Source organism: Oncorhynchus gorbuscha, linkage group LG02 (genome assembly GCF_021184085.1).
Source record: "Oncorhynchus gorbuscha isolate QuinsamMale2020 ecotype Even-year linkage group LG02, OgorEven_v1.0, whole genome shotgun sequence".
Taxonomy (NCBI): domain Eukaryota; kingdom Metazoa; phylum Chordata; class Actinopteri; order Salmoniformes; family Salmonidae; genus Oncorhynchus; species Oncorhynchus gorbuscha.
Window position 1 is genome coordinate 42,650,418 of NC_060174.1, and position 13,569 is coordinate 42,663,986.

The 13,569-nt window shown below is 47.3% G+C and overlaps 1 protein-coding gene across 1 annotated transcript in view; it reads right to left on the reverse strand.

The window, feature by feature from the left end:
- The window catches only part of LOC124002508 (inositol 1,4,5-trisphosphate receptor type 2-like), a 173,865-nt gene that overhangs the window by 73,693 nt on the left and 86,603 nt on the right, over nucleotides 1-13,569 (reverse strand). Inside the window, 1 exon segment of the mRNA XM_046309958.1 lies at nucleotides 137-233. Coding sequence (XP_046165914.1) covers nucleotides 137-233 — 97 coding nt within the window.

Here is a 13,569-nt window from a genome sequence, read left to right on the forward strand (position 1 = left end):
AACTTCCTTTAAACTGCACACAGAGACATAAAAATGGTATCCACAAGTTCATCGGACTATGGGGTAGTAGATAAAAGGGCTTCATTGCCAATATCCCGAAGTATCCCTTTGAGGTTTTCGGGGTTATGTTCAGTACCTCCAGCTGAGCTGTTCCCGCTCCCAAACTCTGATTTGGAGTGAAGCCTTTGATTTCCAAAGTAGCGAGTGAGGAGAATCTTCCTTAACACGTTTCCCTACGGGAGGAGAGAAATGAAAAGATTCAATCCAGACCCGACTCTGAACGTGTCTGTTGTACGCCAGGCAGAAACACACACACACACACACTCTTTCTCTCGCACTATCTGTGTGTAACAGAGAAAAACAAAATTCCCCAAACGGCAGGGTTCACTCAGGTAACATTGTTTATGCTTCCCATCAACACTCTGAGACCCAGAAGAAAAACACATTTTCCATGCATTCTGTTTCAATCACGACAAAGGTTGCATCTCAAAATGACACCGGTTTACCAGGGCCCATAAAGAACTCCGGGACACAGTCATACATATTCAGTCTTATCAGTTTTATTAATTGAAACTTTTGCAAAAGATATAGAATTATAATACCATATAGACTATATTAATTGTGTCCATGAGGGTACAGTCCAATTGTCGTGGTCCGAGGGGCCTTGGCCATTCTCGTAATTCTATTTCTATGGCTTTTACATCCGGTGAGATGAGATGTCACCTGTAGTTGGCCTTTTCACGTTACACAACACTGTGGTACATCCAACACATATCCAATACACTGTGGCTATATGGTGCCAATACTCAGTTGATGGGGTCATATAATAAAGACAACGTCACGAGGGAGATCGTTACATTAGCAACATGAATTGATGGAATTGTCAAAGTTACATTTTGAGAAGAAGCGACTCCTTCCACAGAGACCGAGAAAGCAAGAGACAGAGAGAGACCGACTGATCGAGACACCGACCGAGAGACAGCGAGAGAGACCGTCAGCGAGAGAGACTGGCCGAGAGAGACCAACCGAGAAAAAGAGAGAGACCGACTGACCGAGAGACGACGAGAGAGACCGACCATCAGCGAGAGACTGACAGAGAGAGACCGACCGAGAAAAAGAGAGAGACCGACTGACCGAGAGAGACCGACCGAGCGAGAGAGACCGACCGAGCGAGAGAGACCGACTGACCAAGAGAGACCAAGCGAGAGAAAGAGAGAACCGAGAGAAAGAGACCGACCGAGAGAAAGAGACCGACCGAGCGAGAGAGAGAGACAGACCGACCGACCGAGACAGACAGAGAGACCGACCGAGAGAAAGAGACCGATCAAGAGAGAAAGAGACCGACCGAGAGAGAGACCGACCGAGAGACCGACCGAGAGAGACCGACCGAGAGAGAGACCGACCGAGAGAGAGACCGACCGAGAGAGACCGACCGAGAGAGACCGACCGAGAGAGACCGACCGACCGACCCGAGAGACAGAAAGGCCGACAGAGAGAGACCAACCGAATGAGACCGACCCGAGAGACAGAGACCGAGAGAGAAAGGCCGACAGAGAGGAAGAGGGGGAAGAAGGAAACTGGAGCAGAGCTGAATACGGTATACTAGCTACTGATCCTGTGTTTCCTGTGGGAGAATGTGTTACATAATGCCTAGTGGTTGCTGGCTTGGAAATGGCAAGGGAAGGCAAACACTAGCGACCTTCGCCCTCCCTAGAGAGAGCCACTGATATAACCACCCCCTCTCTCCCTCTTATTGCGCAATACAGCATGTGTGTGACTGAGGTATAAACCAGTCCTGCAGGTAGAAAACTTGTAAGCTCCAGAGGCTCCCTTTTCTTACCACCAATATGTATTGTGTAAGAGCACAGCAAATAAGGCATTAATGGAGAGAGCGATTGATGTAGGGAGCGAGCGAGCGATGAACGGACACATGGAAACCACCACAGAGACGCGTCATGACAAATGACAGATCCTTTCTTGCATGTGATATCACAGACGGGAAAACAGACATAGTGCACACCAAACACACAAAAGGATCCACTGGAGGAGTTCCAAATCAAATTTGAACTGAAGCCCTTTAAATAAGTACACTGAGGAGAGGCACAGAGAGAAAAGCAGCCGCATTCTGGTGGAGGGAGCACGTGCAGCTGATGTTCCCCGTCTCAGTAAACACTAACTCATCTGCAGTCAGCAGAGACAGCAGTCTGCCTGCACTGTCTGGCGAAGAGTTGAGCCCTCACACACACAGGCTTGTGCACTAGTGCAGGCATGCACACGCACGCACCCATGAGCACACACACACACAGGCTCACACACACACACACAGGCTCACACACACACACACAGGCTCACACACACACACAGGCTCACACACACACACAGGCTCACACACACACACACACACACACACACACACACACACACACACACACACACACACACACACACACACACACACACACACACACACACACACACACACACACACACACACACACACACACACACACACACACACACACACACACACACACACACACACACACACACAGCAGGTGATGATTCAGTGAGCCAACTCGGCTCATTCCCACTTAATCAGACATATATACTCCAAGCTATCCTTTACAGTAACTCAACAGCAATGAGTTTATTTTTTATTGATCGATTCCCCTTCTAAAAAAGGAGATGTCGGTCTCTTGCCACTCTTCTCACATCCTAAAAGAGTGGGATAGTGCAGCCAGGCTCCCCATGTCTCTTCCCCTAGCTGCCTCCCCCTCAGATGATGTGGTCTGCTGGCCATCTCTGCAGAGGGAGGAGGAGAGACCCTGTGAAAGAGAGAGAGCGAAAGAGTTGTGCCAGCCTGACTTATTGTTCTGCTGCTGCATGTAGTCATAAGAAAATTCAGTCAGGTGATGTGAGGACAGAGGGAGCGAGGTAGGGCAAGGGTTCAAAAGAGGGAGGGCGGGTGGGCGAGCGAGTGCGGGATCAGGAGCGAGAGAGGGAGCGCGAGAGAGAGGGGGGAGCGAGAGAAAGGGAGCGATGGCGGATCGAGAGCTAGAGAGGGGGGAGCGAGAGAAAGGGAGCGATGGCGGATCGGGAGCTAGAGAGGGGGCAGCGAGAGAAAGGGATCGGGATCGAGAGAGAGGGAGGGAGGGAGGCATCGGGATCGAGAGAGAGGGAGGGAGGGAGGCATCGGGATCGAGAGAGAAGGAGGCATCGGGATCGAGAGAGAGAGGGAGGGAGCGAGAGAGGAATCGAGAGAGATCGTGAGTGAGAGAAAGGGAGCGAGGGCGGATCGGGAGCAAGACAGAGGGGGGAGCGAGAGAGAGAGAGAGAGAGAGAGAGAGAGAGAGAGAGAGAGAGAGAGAGAGAGAGAGAGAGAGAGAGAGAGAGGGATCGGGATTGAGATCGGATCGAGCGAGAGAGAGGGAGCGAGGGTGCACGCGAGAGGGAGGGAGAAAGAGAGAGAGGGAGGGAGAAAGAGCGAGGGAGAGAGAACGAGAGAGAGGGAGAGAGAGAGGGAGGGAGAGGTAGAGAGAGAGAGGGAGGGAGGGAGAGAGAGAGCGAGGGAGAAAGAGAGAGAGCGAGGGAGAAAGAGAGAGAGCGAGGGAGAAAGAGAGAGAGCGAGGGAGAAAGAGAGAGAGCGAGGGAGAAAGAGAGAGAGCGAGGGAGAAAGAGAGAGCGAGGGAGAAAAGAGAGAGCGAGGGAGAAAGAGAGAGAGCGAGGGAGAAAGAGAGAGAGCGAGGGAGAAAGAGAGAGAGGAGGGAGAAAGAGAGAGAGAGGGAGGAGAGAAGAGAGAGAGAGAGGGAGGGAGAAAGAGAGAGAGCGAGGGAAAGAGAGCGAGAGAGCGAGAGAGAGGGAGGGAGAGAGAGCGAGGGCGGATCGGGAGCAAGACAGAGGGGGAGCGAGAGAGAGAGAGAGAGAGAGAGCGAGGCGGATCGGGAGCAAGACAGAGGGGGAGAGAGAGAGAGAGAGAGAGAGAGAGAGAGAGAGAGAGAGAGAGAGAGAGAGGGATCGGGATTGAGATCGGATCGAGCGAGAGGGAGAGAGCGAGAGAGAGGGAACGAGGGTGCACGCGAGAGGGAGGGAGAAAGAGAGAGAGCGAGGGAGGGAGAAAGAGAGAGAGCGAGGGAGGGAGAAAGAGAGAGAGCGAGGGGGAGGGAGAAAGAGAGAGAGCGAGGGGGAGGGAGAAAGAGAGAGAGAGCGAGGGAGGGAGAAAGAGAGAGAGAGCGAGGGAGGGAGAAAGAGAGAGAGCGAGCGAGGGAGGGAGAAAGAGAGAGAGCGAGCGAGGGAGGGAGAAAGAGAGAGAGCGAGGGAGGAGAGAAGCGAGGGAGAAGAGAGAGCGAGGGAGAAAGAGAGAGAGCGAGGGAGAAAGAGAGAGAGCGAGGGAGAAAGAGAGAGAGCGAGGGAAAGAAAGAGAGAGCGAGGGAGAAAGAGAGAGAGCGAGGGAGAAAGAGAGAGAGCGAGGGAGAAAGAGAGAGAGCGAGGGAGAAAGAGAGAGAGCGAGGGAGAAAGAGAGAGAGCGAGGGAGAAAGAGAGAGAGCGAGGGAGAAAGAGAGAGAGCGAGGGAGAAAGAGAGAGAGCGAGGGAGAAAGAGAGCGAGAGAGAGGGAGAAAGAGAGCGAGAGAGCAAGACGAGGAGGAGAGAGAGAGAGGGAGAGAGAGAGAGAGACAGAGAGAGAGAGAGAGAGAGAGAGAGAGAGAGGGATCGGGATTGAGATCGGATCGAGCGAGAGGGAGAGAGCGAGAGAGAGGAGGGAGCGAGGAGTGCAGCGAGGGGGAGGAGAAAGAGAGAGAGCGAGGGGGAGAGAGAGCGAGGGGGGAGAGAGAGCGAGGGGGAGAGAGAGCGAGGGAGAGAGAGAGAGCGAGGGAGAGAGAGAGAGCGAGGGGAGAGAGAGAGCGAGGGGGAGAGAGAGAGCGAGGGAGAGAGAGAGAGCGAGGGGGAGAGAGAGAGCGAGGGAGAGAGAGAGAGAGAGCGAGCGAGGGAGAGAGAGCGAGAGAGAGCGAGGGAGAGAGAGCGAGGGAGGAGAGCGAGGGAGAGAGAGCGAGGAGAGAGAGAGAGAGAGCGAGGGAGAGAGAGCGAGGGGAGAGAGCGAGGGAGAGAGAGCGAGAGAGAGCGAGGGAGAGAGAGCGAGGGAGAGAGAGGGAGAGAGAGCGAGGGAGAGAGAGAGGGAGAGAGAGCGAGGGAGAGAGAGCGAGGGAGAGAGAGCGAGGGAGAGAGAGCGAGGGAGAGAGAGCGAGGGAGAGAGAGCGAGGGAGGGAGCCCTTTTGTGAGGAAGAACATTCTGATTTGGTGGGCCTGGCTCCCCAGGGGGTGGGACTGTGCCCTCCCAGGACCACTTATGGCTACACCCCTGCCCAGTCACTTGAACTCCAAAGATTAGGATTCATTCATTTCAATTAATTGATTTCCTGAACTGTAACTCAGTAAAAAAAATGAAATCGTTGCATGTTGCGTTTATATTTTTGTTCACTATAGATAAGCACTCCTACTATGAGATACTTCATGGACCCAACTAATATAAAATCCATTTAGTTGATTACATCCTAATGAATACGATTTCATGGGGGAATCTGATAGTGGAGTGGGAACAACAGTCTAGCATTACACTAGAATACAATGTTCCCACCTGTGCTCCCATGGCTGAGCAGAAGTAGAGACTGGAAGCAGGGTGGATCTAATGAACTATGGTTGGAGGGAAGTCTGTGTGTAACTAGCCCTATGGTGTACTGTATCATAGCACTATTCAACAGGTTACTAAAGCATAGGCTATCAACACAATGCAACCATGAAAAACACTGAAACGAAAAGCAGATCAGAGAACGTTCGACAGAGCATTATCTCCCATGCTCGATTTCTTAACTCTTAGATCAGAGGAAGTTTAAAAACTAAAATCCAATTCAACTTACTGTAGACCTATATGTACATGCATATGAAATTGGTAAGATGAATGTGATCTATCACTGATCTATCACATTAACCAGCAGCAACCACCCTGCATCCCACTGCTGGCTTGCTTCTGAAGCTAAGTAGGGTGGCTTCTGGTAGGTCCCTGGATGGGAGACCAGATGCTGCTTGAAGTGGTGTTGGAAGACCCTTTCCTCTGGTATTAAAAAATATCCCAGGGCAGTGATTGGAGACTTTGCCCTGGTTAGGGTTCTGTCTTTCAGATGGGACGTTAAACAGGTGTCCTGTGGTCACTAAAGATCCCATGGAACTTATTGTAAGAGTAGGGGTGTTAACCCCTGGTGTACTGGCTAAATTCCCAATCTGGCCCTCATAGCATCATGACCACCTAACCATCCCCCATCTTACAACTGGCTCATTCCTCTCCCCTGTAACTATTCCCCAGGTTGTTGTTGAGAATGTGTTCTCAGTCAACTTTTCTGGTAAAATAAGGGTTAAAAAAACATTTCATGTCTGTTATTTTCTGGGCAGTGAAAGAGTTAACAGCCACTCTCTCAGCCCAAACCCAGACAGACACAAGAGAGAGCATCACCTAGTTGTGAGACGCTTCTTTTCAAAGGAAGGGAAAATGATTACATGGGAGAAAAATTGACGCACCTAAAATCTCTTCATGTCATCTAAGCATGAACACTACTGCAGTGCTATAGCAGCTGTTACCTCTTTTCTTTCCATCTCGCTCTCCCTCAGTGTACCCTACCTGCACCTCTTTCAATAGCTGCAGTCCTACAGCGCTCCTCCACTCCCTACACATGGCAGATGACTCGCCCCCGCTCTCACCCCCACCGTTTTCTGGTAACCAACCCCACCACACACACACTTTTCCTTGCTTTGCCTCAAACCCCATTGCCATGCTCCTCTAGCACCGTTTTAAATGCTTCCCCCTGTAAAGAGGTGCAGTAGCAAAACAACTTAACAGCTGCATGCGAGAGAAATTGGTGAAATTGGTGATTTTCAGGCAAATAGAAGACAAATAGCAGGATGACCACATAAACAAGCATTCCTCCAATGCCTGACCCTTTGCCGGCGGGTTCTCGTTGGAAGTGGCGCATGTGATTTGCTAACATTGTTAGATGGGTTCCTGGCACTGCGGTCTGTTTTTGTCAGGAAGACTGTGCGATGTCCAGAGGTCATATGGCAGGACACCAAGCAGCAGGGCTTGTTTGCCTCTCATGAAACACATCTATTGATATAAAAATAAATCACATGCTTGGGGCTGTTACGGTGACCGTATTACCACCAAATAATAAGTCATGACCGTAGTCAAATTCCAGGTGACCGTTTAGTCAGAGCATCAGGCTTCTCTAGGCTCTGATGCTGCTGATGGTCATTAGTAGCCTACCAAACTTGCTATCTGTCTGGTACTCAGCACTCTATTGTCCCTCTAATCACTCTAATATCAATTCAAATGTAATGGAAAATCTAATCAAACACTTCATGAGAGCCCATGAGCTCATGTGGCGCAACATTTCTATAGGCTCTTCAATTGTGTGAGAAAACAGAGTGGTGGCCTTTATAAAAGAGGAGGATCCCATCAGTTTTCTATCGGCTAGGCCTACTACACTTATTCATCAACTTTCCTAATATTAAGCACATTGCTTCTATTTACAGCAGGTGTATAGTCTACCTGGCTGGCATGAAAATAAACCACAGTAAAAGCATCTTCCATTCGCTGTTTAAGTGCAAAGAGGACATGTATTTTCCCTGCTCCTGTTCCGACAGGTGTATGATAATGGTCCGTTCTCAATCAAAACTCATTTCACGCGTATATTATTTAGCATATAATTAATACAGCTTGGAAAAGCCTAATTACAGTGATAAACGGTCATGTGGAATTTGACTGACAGATGTGGTGGTAATATGGTCACCACCCTAATGACCCCCTGTTTCTTTGTTAACCCCTCAACACAGAATAGCCACGTGCTCACACCCTCTGAAATCATTTGGAGAAAATATCCTTTCTATTTTATTCAGCTTTGTTCAATTGTATTCTTCATACTATAAAATAATGCCACGGAATTGTAAACAAATTGTGTCTGCTAAATGAACGAGTGTATCCCTCAGCCATATGCCATATGTCATAGACTACATTTCCTTCCTATCATGTTTCTTTAGACCGGTCTAAAATAAGAATGGATTTATTGTGATGGTGTCGGCTATTTTACATGGATTTACGAGACTTTAAAAAATGTAGAGGTTCCAAAGGTCAGCATCAGTGGCTGTTGGAGTCCAAATGTGCACTTCACATTTCCATGTCATATAGTGTCAACGTTTATGATCACTAAGTTGGACGTACAGTTACAAGATGACATGGCGTCTGTTCTGAACAGAATGAGTCTGTTTGCCATTTGTGAAGTATGCATCTGAATGCAATTATGATTCCTTTTTATTTTACTTTTATTTAACCAGGCAAGTCCGTTGAGAACAAATTATTATTTTCAATGACGGCCTAGGAACAGTGGGTTAACTGCCTGTTCAGGGGCAGAACGACTGATTTGTACCTTGTCAGCTCGGGGGTTTGAACTTGCAACCTTCTGGTTACTAGTCCAACTCTCTAACCACTAGGCTACCCTGCCGCCCCATGCACATTGAAAATTACAATCGGTTTCTTTGAATTTCCTTGTGAAAGCCTAACACTGTAAGGTCATATTTTAGAACTTACCTAGTCATGTTGGCGATAGAACAAGCTTTCAAATGATTCCCACCAGACCCAGATTGGGATTTATAATGGGACGTTTTTGGAAGGCGTAAACAACAGTAATTGTGTGATGGCAGGGATGTGTTCCAAACAAAAGAACTACAAGTCTGGTTGCGCTTGTTCCTTAAAAGGCACAGCTAGGGAGCTCAAAAAAAGCACCTTAAAGTTGAAGACTCTTCTACGAGTTACAAAAGTGCATTGAAATGACCCCGGAACTGTGCACACTGGAGATGTGTTGGGCCACCAAAAGACACCAGTTAGATCTCTCACTAGATTTTATCAACAAATACAGCAAAAAGTACAATAAAATGTTGAGGACACAGAACCAGTGTAATGGATTTAGTCTCGTCAGGTGACTGGTTCTGTCCACAACGTTGGTCTAATAATTGTCCCATAATCTCCAAACTGTTTCCTTTTAACTGCTACTGTGCTTACACATTCAATATTTCTTCTGTAAGAAACATTTCAATTTAGCCCATAGCCTTCAGAAAGTATTCATATCACTTGACTTATTGCAGATTTTTGTTGTGTTACAGTCGGATTTAAAAATGTATTAAATAGATGTTTTTCTCTCAGCCATCTACAAACAATACCCCATAATGACAATGACATGTTTAGACATTTTTGCAAATGTATTGAAAATTAAATACAGAAATATCTAATTTACATAAGAATTCACACTCCTGAGTCAATACTTTGTAGAAGCACCACTGGCAGTGATTCCAGCTGTGAGTCTTTCTGGGTACGTCTCTAAGAGCTTTCCACATCTGGATGGTGCAACATTTGCCCATTATTCTTTTCAAATTCTTCAAGCTCTGTTAGATTGGTTGTTGATCATTTATAGACAACCATTTTCAGGTCTTGACAAAAATTTTCCAAGAACATTTAAGTCAAAACTGTCACTCAGCCACTCAGGAACATTCATAGTCTTCTTTGAAAACAATTGCAGTGTAGATTTGGCCTTGTGTTTTTTGGTTATTGTCCTGCTGAAAGGTGAATTCATCTCCCAGTGTCTGTGGAAAGCAGACAACCAGGTTTTCCTCTAGGATTTTGCCTGTGCTTATATTCATTGGGTTTCTTTTTTAGTCCTGAGAAACTCCACAGTCGTTAACCTTTACAAGCATAACCATAACATGATGCAGCAACCACTATGTTTGAGAATATGGAGAGTGGTACTCAGTAATGTGTTGTATTGGATTTGCCCCAAACATAACACTTTGTATTCAGGACAAAACGTGAATTGCTTTAACACATTTTTTTGCAGTATTACTTTTGTGCCTTGTTACAAAAAGGATGCATGTTTTGGAATAATTGTATTCTGTACAGGCTTCCTTTTTACTCTTGTCAATTATGTTAGTATTGTGGAGTAACTACAATCCCTCAGTTTTCTCCTATCACAGCCATTAAACTATGTAACTCTTTTAAGTCCCCACAGTGACTGTACGAACATACCCCAACCAAAAGCCATGGATTACAGGCAACATCCACACTGACCTAAAGGGCAGAGCTGCCACTTTCAAGGAGTGGGACTCTAACCTGGAAGCTTATAAGAAATCCCGCTATGCCCTCTGACAAACCATCAAACAGGCAAAGCGTCAATACAGGACTAAGATCGAATCGTACTACACCGGTTCCCACGCTCGTTGGATGTGACAGGGCTTGCAAACTTCTACAGACTACAAAGGGAAGCACAGCCGCGAGCTGCCCAGTGACACAATCCTACCAGACAAGCTAAATTACTTCTATGCTCGCTTCGAGGCAAGTATCACTGAAACATTCACGAGAGTATCAGCTGTTCCGAACGATTGTATGATCACGTTCTCTGCAGCCGATATGAGTAAGACCTTTAAACAGGTCAACATTCAGAAGGCTGCAGGGCCAGAGGTATCACCAGGACGTGTAATCTGAGCATGCGCTGACCAACTGGCAATTGTCTTCACTGACATTTTCAAACTCTCCCTGTCCGAGTCTGTAATACCAACATGTTTTAAGCAGACCACCATTGTTCTTGTGCCCAAGAACACTAAGGTAACCTGCCTAAATGACTACCGACCCGTAGCACTCACCATCAGAACCACAGATGACGCAGTCTCTATTGCACTCCACAATGCCCTTTCCCACCTGGACAAAAGGAACACACATGTGAGAATGCTATTCATTGACTACAGCTCAGCGTTAAACACCATAGTGCCCTCAAAGCTCATCACTAAGCTAAGGACCCTGGGACTAAACACCTCCCTCTGCAACTGGATACTGGACTTCCTGACGGGTCGCCCCCAAGTGGTAAGGGTAGGTAACAACACATCCTCCACGCTGATCCTCATCACAGGGGCCCCTCACGGGTGGGTGCTCAATCCCCTCCTGTACTCCCTGTTCACTCATGATTGCATGGCCAGGCATGAATCCAACACCATCATTACATTTTCTGGTGACAACAGTGGTAGGCCTGATCACCAACAACGACGAGCCAGTCTATAGGGAGGAGGTCAGAGACCTGGCATGTGGTGCCAGTACAACAACCTCTCCCTCAACGTGATCAAGACAAAGATGATTGTGGACTACAGGAAAAGGAGGACCAAGCACACCCCCATTCTCATAGATGGGGCTGAAATAGAGCAGGTTGAGAGATTCAAGTCCCTTAGTGTCCATATCACCAACAAACTATCATGGTCCAAGCACACAAATACAGGGCACAACAAAACCTATTCCCCCTCAGGAGACTAAAAAGATTTGGCATGGGTCCTCAGATCCTCAAAAGGTTCTACAGGTGGACCATCGACACCATCCTGAGTAGTTGCATCACCGCCTGGTATCAGCCGCTGACCAGCAAGGCACTACAGAGGGTAGTGCGTACGCCCCCAGTACATCACTGCGGCCAAGCTTCCTGCCATCCAGGACCTCTATACCAAGCAGTGTCAGAGGAAGGCCCTAAAAATCGGCAAAGACTCCAACTACCCTAGTCATAGACTGTTCTCTCTGCTACCGCGTGGCAAGCGGTACCGGAGTGCCAAGTCGAGGTCCAAAAGCCTTCTCAACAGCTTCAACTCCCAAGCCATAAGACTCCTGAACAGCTAATCAAATGGCTACCCAGACTGTTTGCTTTGGCCCCCACACCCCATACGCTGCTGCTATTCTCTGTTTATTATCGATGCATTGTCACTTTAACTCTACCTACATCTATTACCTCAATTACCTCGACTAACCTGTGCCCCCGCACATTTACTCTTTACCGGTACCCCCTGTATATAGCCTCGCTATTGTTATTTTACTGCTGCTGTTTAATTATTTGTTATTTGTTACTTGTTATTTGTTACTTTTATTTTCTTACTCTATTTTTTACTTAACATGTATTTTTCCTAAAACTGCATTGTTGGTTAAGGGCTTGTAAGTAAGCATTTCACTTTATGATCGACACCTGTTGTATTCGGCGCATGTGACGAATGCAATTTGATTTGATTGGCCTCAAGGTGAAATCCCTAAAACGTGGTTTACTTACTCGCCCCCAACGGAGTTAGGAAGGACTCCTGTATCTTTGTAGTGAATTGGTATATTGATGCACCATCCAAAGTGTAATTAATAACTTCACCAAGCTGAAAGTTATATTCAATGTCTGCTTTTTTTCATTTGTACCCATCTACCAATAGCTGCCCTTCATTGTTAGGCATTGGAAAACCTCCCTGGTCTGTGTGTTTGAAATTCACTCAACTGAGGGACAGAGATGTTAAACACAGCGTATTATGTAACTTATTTAGGCTTGGCATAACAAAAGGAGTTGAATACCTAATGACTCAAGACATCTCAGCTTTTACATTTTAATTCATAATTCTAAAAATAAACGAATCCACTGACATGATGGGGTATTGTGTGCAGGCCAGTGACAAAAACACTAAATTGAATCCATTTGAAATTCAGGCTGTAACACAACAAAATGTGTGAAAAGTCCAGGGATGTGAATACTTTCTGAAGGCACTCGAAGCCAATTCCCACAAGTGTAAAGGGTTAACGAATAAGAGTACATGAACCTGATCCGACTGTTGATCAGCACTCTTACTCTGAGGGTACATATTAGGCCCGCTGAGTAACGGGGGAAACAGGTAAACACGTGCTAGTCCATCACCATGAAGACCACACCTCCAGTCACATGACTGATAAAGCATTGAAGAGGAAGAGTAGGCGGAATAGGACGGCAGCCTAAACACACAAGTACACAAAACAAACCGACACAAAAGCCCAAACACTCATCTCTGATCCCCCTTGAAAGAAACATCTCAGTCCATCGCCTCTAGAAACTTCAATAAAAAGATGTAGCGTGAGTATAAGTATGTAGTTGATGTTAGACTGCAGGTTTCATGATGGAACACTTGAGACCGCAGGACTAGTTTCAAGTTTTAAAGTGTATTTTACACATTGTCTGGATACAGACTAGGGGCAGTCAGGGGTTAAGGCCTGTCTGGTATCAGTGAGCTGAGCTCACGCTGGCCTGGTTGGCTGCATGTGAATGACAGGATGAGAGGATGAGTGCAGGGATGTAGCTAAGCCATATTCCACTCTCTCACACTGGGAAAACCCCACAGGATGAGCTGAGCCAGCGCGGGGCAGCGTACGTGTGGTGTGTGTGGGTGTGTGTGCGTGTGACTAGCTTAGCGGTGAGAGAGGCTGGTAATCTGTAAAGCTGCTTTGCCTAGGGTGGCTGGTGTGAAACTTGCCAAGAGTGACGGAGAGAGAGCAGGAGGGAAAGGAGGAGTGTGAGAGAGGGAGGGAAAGAGATAGGTTGTGAGAGAGATTACATAAGAAGCTTTTTACTTTCCTTTGTCAACAAACACAGGAGCCATGTTTACGCACACACAGGACACACATGAACACACGTGCATGCACACAGACACACGGGGGAACGTGAGATAATGTCC